Source organism: Bos indicus x Bos taurus, chromosome 8 (assembly GCF_003369695.1).
Source record: "Bos indicus x Bos taurus breed Angus x Brahman F1 hybrid chromosome 8, Bos_hybrid_MaternalHap_v2.0, whole genome shotgun sequence".
In the NCBI taxonomy this organism is placed as follows: Eukaryota; Metazoa; Chordata; class Mammalia; order Artiodactyla; family Bovidae; genus Bos; species Bos indicus x Bos taurus.
Window position 1 is genome coordinate 97,055,870 of NC_040083.1, and position 19,898 is coordinate 97,075,767.

Below are 19,898 nucleotides of genomic sequence, written 5' to 3' on the forward strand. Positions count from 1 at the left end.
TGACTTTTTTTAATTAATAAAATTCCTTTATGTCTTACATCTACACTCTCTAGTTGGGTAGCTGTTGAGTACTATTAAGTATAAGTAAGTTAATACTTAACTCTTTTTTAAGTGTCTTAGTACCATTAGCCACATTTCAAGGTCTCAGTAGCTACTTGTAATGGGTATTTTTATTGGACAACATAAATATAGAGGTGTTCCAAAATGGTAAGTTCTGTTGGGCAGTGCTGCTGTATATAATAGCAATATGTATCCATCCATACCACATTGAGGCCATTTCTGATCTTGAATATGTGCAGACTTTGTTTGTCTTTATCCTTTGCTTTGAATGAAGCAGACATCTGTTTGATGCTTTTAGAAATTAGACAAGGATATTGAATAGACTTATAAAGTCTCTTATTCTGTGTAGTATTTAACTAACTTTGAATGATGAGCTATTCTAAAGCTTGGGAATTATGTTACAGGGAATTCCTGGAGATCGAGAAAGTCAGGCTGTGGTTGACCCCCCTCCAGCAGCTAGTACTGGGGCTCCTCAGTCTTCAGTGGCTGCAGCCGCAGCAACTACGACAGCAACAACTACAACAACAAGTTCTGGAGGTAAAGTGGCATCTTTTGATGGGGAAGAAATGGCTATGAGTCTTCAGTGTAAAATAATTTAACCTGAAGTACTTTTGAGGTGAGGTTCATTCTCAGAGCATCATAATTCTTAAAATCTCTTTTAGTGTTAGAGAAAGGCCCAGAAGAAACTATACTACGTGGATATAAAAGATACTCTTATATTAAACTTCATCTCTGCAGTTTTGGTAAAGGACATATTCTGTTTAGCTCATTCTAAGGAAGAGATGCTTCCCAGCTTGCATTTAGTGTTATATTCCAAAGCCATTCGGAATAGTTTGCGCACCTTGTCTCTTTCTCTGCCTATAAATATCATAAAATATAATTCCAAAGCCAGTAGGATCTTAATGGTTATTATAGAACCAAGAAAATGAAACCTAGTATATTTAATATCTTATATCTAGAGGTGAGAGCAAAGCTTGAATTCAAGTATCTTTACTGACTAGCACCCACACTTGGGTTGGCAAAGGTTTGACTAGAAAGCAAAGCCTAGAGCCTGTGAGAGGCCTGGGAATGTTCACTTTCATTCTTTCTTCTGTAAAATTGATAAAGTAATTCAAACTGTTAATTTGGAAGAGATCATTCCTTTATGTATTTCCTAGCTCTAATTATGGCAGTCAGTTCTGGTTCATAAAAATCCCTAAGCACTTTGTGTACAGTCTCCCAGAGGATAAGCTTTCATTTCCTGAGATTCAGCATGGAAATGGAGGAAGCAGAGCTGTGGTTCAGGTTTGGGGTACTGTCCCGTTCAGTGGCACTTATTGGATAACTTAGTTTCTGAGTCTTGTTTTCTTCTGTAAAACTAGTGTTACACAAAGAAGAGTAAATAACCCTGATCTGTGGCCATTTTAATTTGAATGATTGTCTTGAATAATTCAGGAGATAAGAATGTACATCAGAAAATTCTCACTAATCTTCGTAACCTCAAAAGCATAATTCTTTTGTATACAATTAAAGAGGGTAGGTTTTTTTGTGTTTCTTAGTTTTGGTATATATATTTCTTAGGAATTTTTGTGCATCAGAAACAACTTTTAATACTTTTTATAGAGTATATGCAGGGCACAGGTTCTCAGTATTATTTGATAAATCGAGTGCCCAAGGCAGTTGTAGGAAAACTTCCTTCTTTGAGTGTTCTGTTTTCTCTACATTGTGTGCTGTGCTGAGTTGCTTCAGTCGTGTCTGACTCTTTGCAACCCCATGGACCGTAGCACGCCAGGCTCCTCTGTCCATGGGATTCTCCGGGCAGGAATACTAGAGTGAGTTGCCATGCCTTCCTCCAGGGGATCTTCCCCACCCAGGGTTGAACCTGCCTCTCTTACGTCTCTTGCATTGGCAGGCAGGTTCTCTACCACTAGTACCACCTGGCAAACCCACTCTCTACCTGAGCTAGTAGGAATAATTTCTGCAGTGTAAGACTTGCAAGTTGGTACAATTTGAAGATTGTCATTACTTACTTCATTTTATATACATCTTAGAACTCAAATCATTTTTTTTCTTCACAGTGTTTGCTGTCTAAATTATGTTTGTTATTGTTTAAAAATATCCCTGTTTATTTTAGGACACCCTCTTGAATTTTTACGGAATCAGCCTCAGTTTCAACAGATGAGGCAAATTATTCAACAGAATCCTTCCCTGCTTCCAGCATTGCTACAACAGATAGGTCGAGAAAATCCTCAGTTACTTCAGGTGACTGTTTAATCAGTTTCAAAAATGGTTAGGATGTATTACATTTTGTAGAAGTCAATGGGCACTCCTTCCCCTCTACCAGGTGTATAAACTGTTCTTCCAAGCTACCCTCAGGAGAATGTTATAGAGGTACTGATAAAAAGAGAATTGCGGGTGGGGTGGGGTTAATTTAGTCAAATACTAAGTTTGGGAAACACTTTATTAAAGAATATGAGAAACTCTTGCAAAAAGAGATGTTTAATTTTCTAAATCTCTCTTTCTCAAGCTTATTACTAGAGGTGCAGTGCCTCCTAGAAAATACCCCTGTGGGCTTGTCTTAGTGCTCAGGCCATGAAGTATTTGAGTTTTGTGTAGCATTCTAGTGCCTGCTAGTTGTGGAAGATAAAAATAGATAGACATTAATATAATTTTTCTTTTAGCCATCAAGTAGTTTTTTTAATAGTAATGGGGGAATGGAGTGTTTCTGAAAGAGAAGTTGAATTCTTTTAATTTTTCAATGTTTACCTCCTTCAGAAATACTGAGTTTCTTTAATGTACAAGAAATCACATCCTTCCAAAGACCAACTAATCCAGAATCATTCTAAAATAATGCAATTGCAGAGTTGTAGCTTTCCTTTTTATTTGTATTAGAGTTCTTATTTTCCTGGAGGTACTTTATATCAACGTGTTGTTCTTTTGTTCTTTAAATCACTGCAGCAAATTAGCCAACATCAGGAGCATTTTATTCAGATGTTAAATGAACCAGTTCAAGAAGCTGGTGGTCAAGGAGGAGGGGGAGGAGGTGGCAGTGGAGGAATCGCAGAAGCTGGAGGTGGTCATATGAACTACATTCAAGTAACGCCTCAGGAAAAAGAAGCTATAGAAAGGGTGAGTTTAAGTAAAACTTAAAAATTCCGTTCTAGTCACACTAGCCATGTTGCAAATGCTCAGTAGTCACTGGGGCTAGTGGCTCCTGCATTGGGTAGCCTAGATATAGAGTATTTCCATCGTGGAGGATAGCTCCTATTGAGCAGAGCCAAATAGAGCGTTATTCATGTAGGGATTGCAGTGGAGACAGTCTCTTCTCAGCCCTACTCTCCATCATGTTCTTTGTGAAGCCCAAGGACCAGCATTAAATACCAGTCTAGCATGAAATTGTTATAAATAAATCAAGCTAAAGATTTCATTGATGTTTTAAAATTCAAGAGGAAAAAAGTATATGCTCAATTCAAGATTATCCTTTTTTAAATTTATATTTCAAATTTTATTTCACTGTTGTCTCTAAATGTAAATATATGTGTGTGAATTATATACAATATGTATAGTGAATATCAGAACCTGATACTTTGATTCTCTTTCACCCTTATCAGGTCAGCCTGTACAGGTCGTGCCAGTGCAGTAACCTGGTTTCTATGATACGGTGACTAGTCAGTCGTCTGCTCTGGGCCCCATGTAAACAGAGAATCATAGTGCTTGCCCTGTCTTATCTTACAGAGTGTTTTGAGGTAGAAATCAGAGAAATTGCATATTAAATAACTTAATACTTAGAAAAGCATCTGAGCTTTGTCTTTATGACATAAGCATATAAGTGTTCAAGGTTTATAACTGGTATTTCTTAAAAGATACTTTATATATTGTGCTGTTTTACCCCCTCAAATAATAGAAATGACAGTAGACAATTGCCTCACTTGTTCTATAGCAACTTTTTTTTTTTTTTTTTTGAGACTGTCAGTCCTTGATTTCTGTGTTGGAGAAATTTTCTTTTTGTTGCTTCTGCTTTTGGTGTTGTACAAGAGAACATTGCCTTACCCAAGGTCAGAGGACCTGAGCCTGTGTTTTCCCCAAAGAGTTTTTATAGCTCTTATTACATTTACGTAATGAAAAATGTCTGTGCTCCATTTGAGTTAACTTTTTGTTTATAGTGTGAGGTGTAGGAGTCTAGATTGATATGTTTCGCCTATATGATATCCAGTTGCCCAGCACCGTTTATTGAAAATACTTATTTTTATTCTTTGACACTGTTACAAATAGAATTGTGTTCTATTTATTTATTTTTGGCCACACCAACACATATGGGATCTTAGTTCCCTAACCAGGAATCAAACCCATGACCCCTGCATTGGAAGCACAGAGTCTTAACCACTGGACCATTGGGGAAGTCCCTAGAATTGTTTTCTTAATTTCAGTTTTTGGATTGTTCATTGTTATATGGAGATACAATTTTGTGTATCATGCAGTTTTGTATACCAAAACTCAATTTTGTTTGCCTTCCTGAACTCAGTTGTTAAATCTTAATTTGTTTGTGTTCCTTAAGATTTCTGTATGTAAGATCATTTGAAGGTAGACATAGTTTTACTTCTTTTTCAATTCAGATGTCCTTTGTTTATTATTATTTACATATATACTTACTTGCTTCATTGTCCTGCTAGAACCTCCTCTATTATTGAATAGCAGTGATAAGAGCCAATATGCTTATCTTGTTCTAGATAGTAGAGGAAAATGAAATATTAAGTCTTTCACCATTAAGTTTGATGTTAGCTGTGGGTTTCATTAGATTCCTTTTATCAGGTTGAGGAAGTTCTCTTCTATTTCTATTACATTGGATGTTTTTATCACAAAGGATGTGAGGTTTTGTCAGATTGTGTGTTGAGATGATCATGTGACTGTGCCCCTTTTTCTGTCAATATGCTTTGTTGTGCTGACTGATTTTTCTGTGTTGGCTCAGCCTTGGATTCCTGAGGTGAATCCTCTGGTCGTGGTGTTCAGTGCTCTTTATATGTTGCTGGAGTTGGTCTGCTAGTGATGTGTTGAGGATTTCTGCATCTTCATGCGTAAGGAGTATTGGTCTGTAGTTTTCTTGTGGTGTCTTGGTCTGATTTTGGTGTCAGGCTAGTACTGGTCTTATGGAGTGAGTTCTATTCTCTTCTCTCGTTTGGAAGAGTTAATGAAGAATTGGTGTTAATTTTTCTTTAAATTGCTGGTACAGTTCAATGAAGTTATCTGGGCCTGGCTTTTGAGGAAGTTTTGTGATTACTAATTAAGTCTCTTGTCATAGGACTTGTTCAGGTTTTCTGTTTTTTTTTTTCCTTGAGTCAGGGTGGTTTTTGTTTTTCTAGAAATTTGTCTGTTTCATATATGTTGTCTAATTTGTTGGCATACAGGTGTTCTTAGTATTCCCTTATTGTTGCTTTCATTTCTATACAAAGTAATAATAATGTTCCCACATTTATTTCTGATTTTAGTCATTTGAATTCTCAGATTTTTTTTTTCTTGTCAATTCAGTAAAGGGAAAAAAAGCAAGAGTTTTTGGTTTTGTTGAGTCTGTGTTTTTCTAGTCTCTATTTTATCTCCTTCAGTTTGCTTTAGTTACCCCTTTTTCTTCCCCCTAGTTTCTTAAGGTGAACTTAGATTATTGGTTTACTATCTCTTATTACATAGGCATGCCTTGTTTTATTGTGCCTCTCTCCGTTACATTTTGCAGTTAATTCCTTTTTTACCAATTGAAGGTTTTTGACTGTCAAGATGATGGTTACTTTTGACAATGAGTGTTTTTAAATTAAAGTATATACATTGGTTTTTAGATGTCATGCTGCTGCACACCTAACAGACTACAGTATAGTGTAAACATAACTTATATGCATTGGAGAATCAAAAATTCTTGTGACCTGCTTTATTGCCATATTCGCTTTATAGCAGTATTCTGTGACCGAACCTGCAGTATCTCTGAGTTATACCTGTAGATATTTACAAGTAGAAACTTCTGCAAGAACTGCTACAGCAACATGCCATAAATTTTAGTGTATTGACATTTTATTTTCATTTATCTCAGTATTTTCTGATTTTGTCATTTTTTGATCTGTAGGTTTTTTAGGGTTTTATCAATTTCCACATTTATGAATTTTCCGAATATCCTTCTTTTATTGATTTCTAAGTTCATTCCATTGTGGTCAGAGAACATAATTTGTGTAACTTTAATCCTTATAAATTCGTTGGGGCTTGTTTTGTGGCCTGACATGGTCTTTAGAGACTGTTCTGTGTATCCTTGAGAAGGTGTATAATTTGCCGTTGTTCGGTGTTCTGTAAATGTCTGTTGGGTCTGGTTGGTTTATAGTATTTTTCAGGTTTTATACTTGCTTGTCTTCTGCCTTCTCTTATCTATTATAGAACTTGGGGATATTGACGTCTCCAGCTATTGTTGCATTTTTCCCTTCAAGTCTGTCAGTTTTTGCTTAATGTATTTGGGGGCTTTGTTGTTCTGTTTGTTTATAATGAAGTCTTTTTGATTGTTTTATCATCATAAAATGTCTTTGTTTTAGTAACACTTTTAATCTTAAAGTCTGTTGTGTGATATTAATATAGCACTTGAGCTCTCTCTGTGATGGTTTGCATGGTGCGTGTCCTTTTCCGTCCTTTCACTTTCAGCATACTGTGTCTCTGAATCTAAATGTGTGTCTTACTGTAAAGCATATACAGTTGGATTGTGCCCTGTTTACCTTTTACTTCAGCTAGCCCAGCTTTAATGTGGACAAGACCTAAGTAACAAAATCATTTTTGAGTTTCTTGTCCTTAAATGGATGAGTATAATCATGCTGAATTAGGAGTTTTGCCTAGTTTTTAAAGGCCCTTTCTTGATAGAGTCTAATGCAAGGGACAAATGTATGGCACCTGGGGAATTAGATTAATTCACCTGAGTGTATTTAAAGGCTTTTAAAAGCAGTGATTATTGAGTTGCAAGTGATTTTCAATAGACTAGGAAAATAAAATTAAATGGATCATATCACCTTTTAAAATGCTATAAAAATTAAGCAGATAAAAACAATATTGTATGTCTTGATTTCAAAAGTATGTCATGTAATATTACTAATAATTGACCACTCGTTTTTGTAGTATGAAGTGTTTCATAAAGTAAGGAGGTTAAGATTGACCCTAATTAAGGATATGGCTTTTTTTTTTTTTAAACAATAATTGGATTAGGTAGTTAAATTCACCTCCACCTCCGGTTGCTCTCATCCATAGCTTCACCACTTATGTACTAAAAGCCATCTGATTTACAGATTTCTGTAGGGTCATTTATTTTTAAACTACCACAGCAGCTAACGTTTAGTATTAATGCCAGTGAGTGTTATCAAAGTATCTATTTAGCATCAAAATTTTAACTAGGAGCAAAGAATTTTGTAAGTGGTTACAGGAAAGGGCCCCAAGTTCTATCTGCTGCTGCTACCGCGAAGTCGCTCAGTCGTGTCCAACTCTGTGCGACCCCATGGACGGCAGCCCACCAGGCTCCTCTGTCCATGGGGTTCTCCAGGCAAGAGTACTGGAGTGGGGTGCCATTGCCTTCTCCAAAGTTCTATCTAGCTCCTTGAATTGGACAGCAGCTCCATAATCAGGGATGAATTCATGTAAAATTCTCAAGGTTTTTTGCATCCCTTATAGTATGTTTTCAAACAATGATGACCTCATAATATGTTTTCTTTCTTTCTTGCAGTTAAAGGCATTAGGATTTCCTGAAGGACTTGTGATACAAGCATATTTTGCTTGTGAGAAGAATGAGAACTTGGCTGCCAATTTTCTTCTACAGCAAAACTTTGATGAAGATTGAAAGGGACTTTTTTTTTAATCTCACACTTCACACCAGTGCATTACACTAACTTTGTTCACTGGATTGTCTGGGATGACTTGGGCTCATATCCACAATACTTGGTATAAGGTAGTAGATTGTTGGGGGTGGGGAGGGAGGGATCTAGGATATAGGGCAGGGATAAATACAGTGCATGTCTGCTTCAGTTAGCAGATGCCGCAAATCCACACAGTGTGTAAAATATTATACAACCAAAAATCAGCTTTTGCAGGTCTTTATTTCTTCTATAAAACAGTAGGTAACTTTTCCTAGGTTTCACTCTTTTTAGTGTACTAGATCCAGAAATTTAGTGTAATGCCCTGCTTTATATTTCTTTGACTTAACATTGGTTTCAGAAAGAATCTTTGCTACCTAGAATCTACAGTCCCTATTTTATGGCAACACTGGATAATGGCTTTGTGAAATTGGGGAAAAAAAAATGGGAGTGACTGTAAACAGAAATGCCAAATTATTGATGGTTATTGTTGCTGCTTCAAATAAGTATAAAATTAATGTGTAAGAAAGCCCATTCTTTCATGATAATACTTGGGGTTGAAGGGGGGAGATGGGGGAACATTTTCTTAAGATGAAAATAATTAACTGCTATTTTAAATTTCTTGATCATTGAATGTGAGACCCTTCTAACATGATTTGCGAAGCTGTACAAGTATAGGCAGAGTTATTTTTCTGTTTACATTTTTTTTTGGTTTATTTTGGGGGGTAAATTGGTAGCTGCCTAATTACTGTTTACTTCATTGTTATATTGCAGTAAAAAGTTATAAAAACCACGGTTGCATGTTTGCTTTTGATGTATCCCTTTGTGGAGTTAGCACTTTGGGGCCAATGAAGAAATGCAGCATTCACTCTCCCTGTCTTCCCCTTCCCTCAGCAGAAATGTGTTTGTCAGCAAGTCGTGAATTCCAACTGCTGCCTTTTTTAAAACCCACAAAATGCTGATTCAGTTCAAGATTAATGCAAATGTCTCAAAACTGGGTTTCTGATATTTGTAAATGTTTTTTCCTTATTAGATAAGAATGTATGACCATTAAAGTTGTTAGGATTATTTTGCTTTTGAAAAGAGAAGGTGGACAGAACTACAATCCAGCATCTTTTATTGCATTGGAAAGACTGGCAAAATCTTTTGGAAGGGTTGGGAGATGCAGCTGGAATAGTACTTTGGAAAATATACAATCAAGATATCTCATGGCATATTAAAAGAAAAATCTTAATAGCAATGTTGGCTTTTATTTGGATTTTTTTCATCTCAGCTTTTTTCTTTGGAATCTCCTTTGTTGGCATTGTTATTTGATCATGAAGAGGGGGCAGGTGTGTCTACTTGTTTTATTTTTTTCAGCTCTCTTCCTGAGTATTAAAAAGACTAAAGAATTTTTTTTCTACCATCTTATACTGAGTTAAGAAGATGAATTTGCACAGATTTTATCCTACATAATCTCTTAATCCTTAGCACAGTTTGGTGATGACTTTTAAGCTTTTGCATCATGCACTCATAACCTATCTCTTATGAAAATAAACAAAATTATGATTTTTTTTCCCATGTTAATCATGTAGTTTAATCTTCATGTGTTTATTCCATAAACACAACAAGACCTTTGGACTTTGTATTACCTGTATGTTTTATAATGGATTGTGCAAAAATGTCTCAGAATAAAATGAGGATTTGTAAATATGTTCATCTTTCGAGGTAGAGCAATGAGTTGGGAAGAGGGATGGCATTTCTGGTGAGAGAATGGAGTATTCGTTTATTTTCACGATATTTTATCTGCTACTTAATTGCTTAGAGCATAGTGAAAACTAGAAAAGGAGAGAAAAAAACAACCAGCAGCCACCTCCTCTTTTCTCTGGGAAGTGACAGCAGGAGGTGTTCGATCACATGGAGCTTTTCTCCTTGGACAGCAGAACTACAAATAGTGGGATTAATAATCAGCAGAAGACAGCTCAGGCCACGTTTGGCCATTCTTTGCAGTGCTCTGTTTATCTGTGGAAAGAATCAGCCATGACACCATGAAAGAAATAGGCTTTATGTGGCCTTTTGCTGTTATCTTTTAATTTACAAACATTTTGGTAAATCTCTTAATCTTAAGTGGCTACATGACTTCGGAATTTTTGCGTTGGAGGTATTCTGTCATCTGTTTCTTGAAATCTGTTGATTGTTTAGTTGCTCTGTGGAAGACCTGAAGAAGCTTAAGTTTATACTTGTTAAATTCTTACTGCCGTCTAGTCAAATATATTTTTACATTGTTTAAAAATACTGAAGTGTTCCACCATATGATTTTTTTTCTCCTGTACTCGATGGCTAGGATTCTAGAGAATTAATTATAAAATATTTTCAATATATCCAACATGGCATTTCTCATTTTTTAAAATGATTTTACCGTATAGAATCTTAGATTGGAAATGGACAGTGCCCCATCACTGATCCTTCTGCTTTCTTTGTTGGTGGTGAATTAGGGTGTGGAATGCCCAGCACTAGGTCGGTTTTATTGGGTCTCCTGTTTGTGTTCACAGTGAAAACATCAACACAGAGATGGGACACTTCCTAGAATGTATATATCAAAGTTCATGGGGGCTTTAGAGATGTCAGGGAGTTCTCCCTTTTCCAAACCTCTTTTTTTTTTTTTTTAAACATCAGCCAGCCTGAGATAGCTAAGTACTCAAAAGCAAGCAGTTTACAGGAGTCCTTCCTGACCACATCTGTGTTCTGCTGAACTGTCTCCTGTGCGGCTCAGGTACAGTGTGTTCTTCCAGTTGACTTCCCACTGTCCTTTTTGTTCCACTTTGTTCTAAGCCAGGGGCCAGCAAACTGCAGTCTCATGAGCCAAATCTGGCTCACTGCCTGTTGTATGAGCCATGAGCTAAGAATGGCCTTTACAGTTTTCAGTGTTTTGTTTACAAAAAGGCGGAAAGATTCGAATTCCAGCATCCATAAATAGTTTTGTTGGCACACAGCCATGCTCCTTTATTTACATATTATCTATAAGCAGCTACTTTTGTGCTAAAGAGGTTTGCTGTTGAATAGTTGCCACAAAGACTGTCCAGCAAAACCTAAATACCTTCTGGCCCTTTACAGAAAGCTTTCCATCCATGTCTTAGATTGCACCCAGCCCTATCATATGTTAAATTATGACGCTTTTCCCCCTTTTATTTGTCATTCTGGGCCTCTTGAGGTCTTAACTTCAGTTTGCTTTGCTTGTGACCATCATGGGGTCTTTCAGAGGTGTGGTATCACCCCCACATATTCATTATCAAAGGGAGGAGCGCCTGGTGTGCTAGTCCGGCATGTATGTGATGTCTAAAATTATTCTTTGCTATTGCTATACTATTTCTTGTGCTTTAGTAAGATAACTAAATAAAGCACCAAGTGAATAAGAAAGTGCTATTCTCAGTTGTGTCCAACCCTTTGCTACCCCGTGGCCTGTGGCCCACCAGTTTCCTCTGACCATGGAATTCTCCAGGCAGGCATACTGGAGTGGGTAGCCATTCCCCTTCTCCAAGGGAAATCTTCCCGACCCAGGGGGTCAATCCTGAATCTCCTGCATTGCACGCAGAGTCTTTACCATCTGAGTCACCAGAGAAGTCCAAAAATTCAGCACTAAGCGGTGTCAGAAGCACCTTGTGTAGTGATGACTCAGAACAGAACAGAAAAGTCAAATGAATGCATCTGGGAATCCTTGGGCCCTGGGATCAGACTTGGGTCCGTAAGAGGGAGCATCTTAACCACAGCTGGAAGAGTGGACGGAACCCTGGAGGGAGGGGGAGAGCAGTTGGGAGCAACGGTGACAGGGAGGTAGGGAGCAAAGCTTGGACTTGCTAGGGAAGGGCGCTGTGCACTAGCATTTGGGGAGCCACACCAAATAGTGATAAATTGGTTATAAAAGATCTTCCCTATCATATATGTTAATATATGTTAATATGATAAACCTGGTCCCTCAAGAAGGGTTTGCACTGCGAAGAGGAGGCTAGGAGGACCAAAGAAGCATCACTGGTGACGAATTTGTTTCACATGTGGTGCTGTGGATTCCACAGGGGATGGGAACGTGATGATCTTTGCCATTGAGCTCAGTTTACTGTGACAGAGACTGAATGCTAATGGATCCTTCAAAGGTACAGCGTAGCTGGAGCACAGACTTCTGCCTCCTGTCTCACGCAAACTTTTTCTAATTGCACTAGTAGGCTTTCGTCCTCTCCTCACCTGGCTCAGAATGAGTTACAGATGTTTGTAGATAGTGTTCTCTCCAGACCATGTGGTCTTCAGGTACCTGGCGAGGTTGGCCTCCCAAGGAGCCACGCCAATTTTTTCCAGTGTTTCAACTGTTAGGTTTTCTGTGATGAAAACTGAGCACTTCTACACTTACACCAGCTGTAGATGGCTTCCTGTCAGTGGTCTTTCACACCTAAAGCCTGCGTCTGCCAGGACTGCTTGTTGGGCTGCAACCTTAAGTCTCAAAGGATATTTGAAGTGGATCCTGAGTTGTTATTGACATCTTCCATCTCTATGACAAAGTCCACATTTGTCTCAGAATTCTTAAAAGAGTGTCTGGCAGTAAATCACAGAAATCAGCTGGGTTTTATCTGCCAACAGATTAGAAGAACATGATAAGTTACCTCAAAATTGGTTAAAAATTGGATGAGAATGAAAGGGGCTGGTGAGGCTATGCCTTAGAACAGCTTAAGGTTAGAATTTGTATGTGGCGGGAGATGCATTTATGAACCCTGAAGTGACTTTTTTGTTTTTCTTTGCAGCTTTTTTGCATTTTAGTCCTATTTGTTGATGGCATTTTGTGGGGTTTCCTTTGGTTTTGTTTTTGTTTTCAGATTTCTTTTTGGTCAATAAGGTTGCTTCTGCTTGTTTGATATTCATTTAAGGTAATATTTATCTCCACTTTAAAATAATTTTGTATCTTAAATTTTGGGGTTATAAATTTTATATGTTTGCATTTTTGCGAAGAACCTTAATTTTTTCATCCTTAAACAGCTTCAGACTTACAGAAAACTGTGGGAACAGCACAAAAAGCTCCCCGTTAAACCACCCACTACTTCCCCACACCCACGTAAGTTTTGCAGTTGTCCTAGTAATGTCTGCCACAGCAGAAGGCTTCAGTCAAGAATAATACACTGCATTTAGTTGGTTTCCAGGCTATGCCCTTTCACAGTCCTTCCTTGATGTTTGGGAGCTTAACTTTTTTTTTTTTTTTTTTTTGAGATTACAAGGTGCTTGTCTTATGCAATGTCCCTCAATTTATGTTTGGTGTTTCCTCATGACTAGACTCAAATTATGCATTTTTGGAAAAAGTACTGCTATGCCCTTTCCAAATGACATGGCTTCTTCATCTTTTCTAGCCTTCACTTGTATTCTGGCATTCTCTTTCCCTCATTTGTAATCTGCATTCCTGTATGGACTCTATTCCTGTTTTATTCACTAGTATATAATCCATCATTATATTGATGCTCAAATTATCCTGTTTTTTTCTAAGATTGATTTCTTTGGACGTGGACCATTTTTTAAAGTCTTTAACTTGTTACAGTATTGTTTCTGTTTTATGTGTTGGTGTTTTTGGCCACGAGGCATGTGGGAGCTTAGCTCCCCGACCAGGGATTGAACCCCCACCACCTGCACTGAAAAGTGAGTCTCAGCCACTGGCCTGCAAGGGGAGTCACTGTCCCGTTGGTTTTGTTCTTAAAGCTAGCGTCTGTGTTTGGCATGTCCTTATCACTCTTTTGAGTATTTCCTTATTTTCTCACACAGTAATATATTTCAGGCTCTCGTACTGGGTTGGCCAGATAGTTTGGGAAAACCGGAGTGAACTTTCTTGACACACACGGTATTCTCTGTGCACCAGCCCTGGAATTTGCCATTTTCTGCAGGAAGCTCTGGTTCCCTTTCATGCAGATTGTATGTAGAAACCAGCTTTGTTCTAGGTGTGCAGAGTTGTTACTAGAGTCTCAGCTGCTCCCAGGCATTTCAGTAGACACATAGAAAATAAATACACATATGCAAACATTGCATCTGTATTCCTATGCCTGCACACAGATACTGAACCTGAGTTCACACTGGTATTGCCTTCCCTTTTTTTGGTAACAAGTTACCATCTTTTATTGAAGTACAGTTGATTTACAGTGTTGTGTTATGTTCTGGTGTACAGCAAAGTGATTCTGGTAAATATGTATACACATATATGTAACATGTTTTATATGTACTTTTTGATATTTCCCATTCTACTATTTTCCAGAATGTAGTAGTTGTATCTGTTTAGTTTATCCCTGCCCCCCCACCCACTGCCCCTTCCCTTTTGGTAAGGAAAACTTCGTTTTCTATGTCTGTGAGTCTGTTTCTTTTTTGTGAATACCGTCATTTGTATCGTGTTTTAGGTTTCACAATAATATGTCTTTTTCTTCCTGACTCCTTCACTTAGTGTGATAATCTCTTGGTCCGTCCGTGTTGCTGCAAACGGCATTATCTTTTCTTGGACACTGAGAGACTTAACTGCCGTTATGCTCAGTATGTTTGCTTACCTGTCACCTCCTCTGTATATAAACAATCTGCTTAGCCACTCAGCTGCCTAAGTGTGTGTTTGCGGTGCTAGTGGTGGTCGGGGAGACAGCAGGAGGAGCAGACGAGTGGAGGGGAGTGCATCCCCAGGCTGGGTTACTCACGGCTCCCCCAGAATGTGCTCTGCTGTGTCTGTCTTGGCACATGCTACTCTCCTCCTCATGCATTCAGCAACTAATGAGCAGTTGCCTAAGGCCCGGCAAACATTCGGTTTGACATTGTTCCCACCTCTGTTACTGATTGCTCAGTGGTCAAAACCATGCAAGACCCCATTTGACCATGACTCCCTTTTCCCTCCAACTTGAGCCAGAGACCTGACCTCTCTATTCCCTCGGCCACTTGTATCTACTCTGAAGGTGGGAATCCTGACTTGAAATCATCTATTTGTGTCACCCATTAAACTATACACTGAATGAGCAAGCATCTGACGGGCTCTTTAAAGTCAACGCCTGTGTCTTTCATCTCTGTATCCTCAGAACGAGTGAAGGTGGAGGTGCTGGCAGCACTGCACGGATCCACAGGCAATGTACAAATAATTGGGACAACCTTTGTCGTTTTTACTAGGGTTCCAGGTTCTCCTTCCCAGGTCTGTCATCCCTTCAGTTCTAAAAGCCAACTTAAGAAGTTTAGGGGCAAAGAACAGAGTCCCAGAGTCTGCTCTGTTTTTCTCTCCTCAGCCCAGGGACCTTGGCACCAAATTCTGAAGACCTGACACACAATACTGTCAGCTGGCTGGTTGTAGGGGCAGCAGAATTCTGTTGACAGATTCCAGATGGGTCCGCATCTGAGACATAAACAGAGCAGGCCGACAGCTGCAGTCCCAAGAATCTCAGGCTGGGGCAGGTCAGAGGGACCTGAAGATCTGGGCTTGGAGTTTGGCCTGGATTTCTGTCTTCACGCCCCATGCCAGCTCTGTGACTTCAGCCTTGTGTCCAGGTTTCCTCCTCTAAAGCAGAGTCCACCTCAGAGCTTGCTAGTAGGGGTCAAGGGAGAGAGTAGATTGGAAAACATCATTCCCAAGGCCAGGATTGTTTGATGTGGTTGCAGACTGCCTGTCCTGGAGGCTGGGAGTTTTTTGCCTTTCTGCAATGTGAGGAGTGGCTGAATGATTATCAGTGGTGCTGGGTGCACCTCCTTGATCCCTGGGCGCCTTGGTCCTCTCTCCTTAGCTGTTAGCAGCTCAGCATTCCCAGGGGGGCTGGTGGGCTTCCCATTCAGCTGGTCAGCGTGGCACAAACATTGGCAACACCACATAAGCTTTTCATGTCTACACACTTTCTGAGCAACGCTGGCTTTTCTCCTGTCAGTTTCTAGGCCGAGGAATTGGCAGCTATGTCTCTGAATCGAATTTGGCAGAGAACCCAGCACAATTGCCTGACAGAAGACCCGCTGCCCGTTTGACCCATCCTTAGGGACACTCAATGTGCCCTTTAGATTTCCTCTGACAGTTTCCAGTGTGCCAGAGGCACAGGAACTCAGACTGGAATGGGCCTGTGGGTGCCACCCAGTGACCAAGCACCCGGCCGCTTTCATGCCTCATCTCTAGCCTCCACTTGAACACTTCTAGCGATGTGGCCCTCACTACCGCCAACTCAGACTTCTTACATTTCAGACACTCCAGGATTGTCAAGCTCCCCTCTTCCTTCTTCCTGTCCAGGTAGTAGGCCATACTCAGGGCCTGGTTCACTTCTAGGGGTTACCCTGAGTCAGTGTGCCAACCTCTCAGGTCTTTGAGAAGAGTGATTGTGTCTCCCAGACCACCTCCCACCCTTACCCTTTGGCCAAGTCTCCATGCTGAAAAAAAATCCCTCACTTGGAATGAGTTACGCCAGTGTTAAAGATTCTGCCTGCAAAGTGGGAGACCTGGATTCAATCCCTGGGTTGAGAAGATCCCCCTGGAGAAGGAAATGGCAACCCACTCCAGTATTCTCCCCTGGAGAATCCCCATGGACAGAGGAGCCTGGTGGGCTACAGTCCAGGGGGCTGCAAAGAATCGGACATGACTGAGCAACTAAGCACAGAACACGTGACAATGTTATGCTGATGAATACAATACTTGAGGGAGGGTGTAAGCGGTGCAAACTGCTAGAGGAGCTCTTACCTCCCTTGTTCTATGCATGATATCTCCATTAATGCTGCCTGAATTTGAGCTTGCTGGTTTGACAGGCCTTGGGTTGAGCAGCTGTGCTAATAATACCACAGTTTTCAAGATACCCATGTGCTTGGAGTCCACATCTGACCCATGTTACAGAAGCATAAACAGCCTCCCCAGGCGTGTGTGTGTGTGTGTGTGTGTGTGTGTGTATATATCTCCTAGCTACTGAACAAAAGCTGTTTTCACAGAGTCCTCTCTGGGCCCAAGAGAAGGTGGCTAACCTCTACAAATCCAAGTGTCTCACTCTGTGCTGCATGCTGTACCTATACTACTGTTATCGCCAATTTACAGATGGATTAACTGAAGTTTCAGGGATTCCCTGGTGGCTCAAGATGGTAAAGCGTCTGCCCGCAATGCGGGAGACCCAGGTTTGATCCCCTGGTCAGGAAGATCCCCTGGAGAAGGAAATGGCAACCCACTCCAGTACTCTTGCCTGGAAAATTCCATGGATGGAGGAGCCTGATGGGCTACAGTCCACGGGGTCGCAAAGAGTTGGACACAACTGAGTGACTTCACTTTCACTTTCACTGAGGTTTCAATCAGGCCAAAGCTACAGTTACCAAGTGGCAGAGCCAGGAGGCAAACACAGGTCACCCTTGGTGATGTTGCTTTGTTTTCATCCCGACCTCTTCCTATCTCCTGAATTGAGTCTCTTTCCTTCCTGTGATTTTTAAAAAATTCCTCCTTGCTGTTTCGACAGCTATTTGCTCCTTTGATGATTTGCTTAGCAGTTCTTAAAATGTGGCTTGAAGACTGCTTTTGAGGCGTCTATGACATGAGAACCATTTTCATAACAAACAACACTGACTCTGCTTGCTATCCTCACCCCCCTGCCTCCGCCACACACACAGGTACATCGTGGAGTTTCCCAGAGGTTGCACAGAATGTGACATAACAGCAGATGGAATGAGGGAGCAGCTGTGGGAAGCAGCTGCCTTCCACTAAGCCAGATAACAGAGAGGTTTGTGAAAATCAAACAACACCATTCCTGTCACTGATTTCTTCAAAAGTTATTTTTCACAAAGATTAAAAATAACATGTAGTAGGTTTATTTTAAATGAATTAACTTTGGGGGACTTCCCTGGCAGCCCAGTGGTTAAGACTTTGCCTTCCACTGCAAGAGGTGTGGATTTGATCCCTGGTCAGGGAGTTAGGATCCCACACGCCTTGTGGCCAAAAAATCAAAACATAAACAACAGAAGCAATATTGTAACAAATTCAACAAAGACTTTAAAAATGGTCTGCATCAAAAGAAATCTTTTTAAAAAATCAGCTTTTAGAACTTCTCAATTTTAATTTCTAATTAAGTATTGGTAGATCTAACCAACAGAAAGAAAAACTCTTGAGTTTCTCAGTTTTTAAGAGGGAGAAGAGGTCCCAAGACTAGAAAGTTTGAGAACTGTTGTGTTAGATGGTGGTTTTTCCACTTTAGTCTTGTTAAATGACCCCAAATACACGATATGGGATAGTCACTGGCGCGCTGGCGAAAGATTTCCTCCTGTCTGCTGCAGACACGGTGGGGATACTGATATCTGGAACTTGTTGCTGGCTCTCTGCCAAATGCCTTCCACTCCTGCTCTCAGGGTAACAAAGGCTGAACTTCTCTGATTGGCTTTCCGTGCCTTTTACAGACTTGCTTCAGCAAATGCCTTCAGCCCATCTCCCCGCCTCTCCACCACATGCAACACGACTCCATTACCCAGGCCTTTCCACACCTGTACACACATTTACATGTGCTGGTCACTCTGCCTAGAAATTCTCCATATTCCTCTCTCCTCATCTGAACTCCTTTCCCACCTTTAAAACCCGCTTCAGCATCACAAGCTCCGAGAAGGTATTCTTGCCCAGGAGCCCGCAGAGGGCTACTCACTTGTTCTACTCTGAACGTGCAGTGCACTCATTGCATATCTGACCATAACTTCATTTGCACATTTGTTTTATGGACATCACGTCAAAGCCAAAACAAAACTTGCCAAGTCAATCATCAGCAGTAGGAGCTCGGCACCCACGACTTACAAGGGAACTGGAAGGAACTGTGCTTTGGAGCCCTACTGCAGGTTTGGGGTGGAAGGGAGGCCGCTCTAGCGTTGCAGGGGGAACTTAACATGGCAAGCCCAAGTTGAGAGATGGGGAGATGCCAGGACAGGCTCTCCACCATGCCCTGCCACGCCCCCTTGTGGTGAGGGAGAGCTATGCAGTGTTTCAGGTGGGAGGATGGAGATGAACCCCGCAGGTTAGGGGGAACCAGCATCTCTGTGTCCTGGAAGAGATGAAGGCTCTGTGGGGAACCCAGCTCAAGGGAGGCTGGGGGAGATGCTGGTCTAGAAAAGCCATCCCCTAGTGGCCCTCTGTTGCCCTGAGGAACGCTGTGGTTCTGTTTAGGGGAAAGGACAGAAGGGAACTAAAGCTGCAGGACCATGGGCACTAGGCTTGATCTACATTGACTCATTTAATCCTGCCGTGTAGATGGGAAGCCGAGGCTCAGAGAAGGTGACATAACTAGAATCTAGCCCAGGGAGGATGGGGACCTGTCTCCAGGCCACCCTTGTGTCCCCCTTTATGCTGATTTCTGTGTGAGCACTGGGGTTGAGGAGGCAGTGCGATTGTTGTCATGTGAGATGCTCTTGTACCTTGCCCTCCTATGGCATGCCCGGAGGGAGGAACCCAGGGAAAGCTCTTAGGATTTGGAGTCAGATGGGCTTTTTGTTTTTATATTTCTCTTTCAGATTTATGTTACAGTCAGTACATGGAGTGAGGTGGGGGTGGAGAAAACCCTCCCTTTAGAAGAACCAGCCTGTTCACCTTCAAAACCCAGCCACACACAGACAGGGTCTTCCAGCCTTCTCCTGGGTGCTGTGATGGAGACATCCCAGGCTGACCTGTGACACCACCTGAAGCCCTCTGCTCCCTGCCGTCTGGCCCTGACCCAGGCGATGTGTCACTTTCCAGCTGAGCTGATGGCCCTCTCTTAACCACGGGGATTCTTCAGCCACACGCCCCTGCAGCCATAAGTATTTACTCAGCACCTACTGTATGCCAGACACAAGGAGAAGGCTGAACAGACCATTGCCTCTAAAGCTACACTTTGATGTTTTACGTTTAAGGCACATAATAGAATCTGTATGATTCTATTATGGAAAAAGGTATAGTTATTATCTTTTTATCTTTTAAGTTATTTATCTTTCTAAAAAGAAACACAAAAAGAAAAAACAAGTCTGCACCCTATTGCTTCATTGGAGAACCACTGTAGGTTTTGGTGTTTTTCTTAATGGGGCTGG

General features: G+C 40.8%; 1 protein-coding gene across 1 annotated transcript in view; it reads left to right on the top strand.

Moving 5' to 3' along the window:
- RAD23B (RAD23 homolog B, nucleotide excision repair protein) overlaps positions 1-10,166 on the top strand; it is a 45,421-nt gene extending 35,255 nt beyond the window's left edge. Inside the window, exons 7-10 of the mRNA XM_027550450.1 lie at positions 465-597; positions 2,174-2,301; positions 2,998-3,168; positions 7,766-10,166. Of these exons, the coding sequence (XP_027406251.1) occupies positions 465-597; positions 2,174-2,301; positions 2,998-3,168; positions 7,766-7,879 (546 nt within the window). The 3' untranslated portion in view covers positions 7,880-10,166. The remainder of the gene's footprint in view (positions 1-464; positions 598-2,173; positions 2,302-2,997; positions 3,169-7,765) is intronic.
- The last annotated feature ends 9,732 nt before the right edge of the window (positions 10,167-19,898 follow it).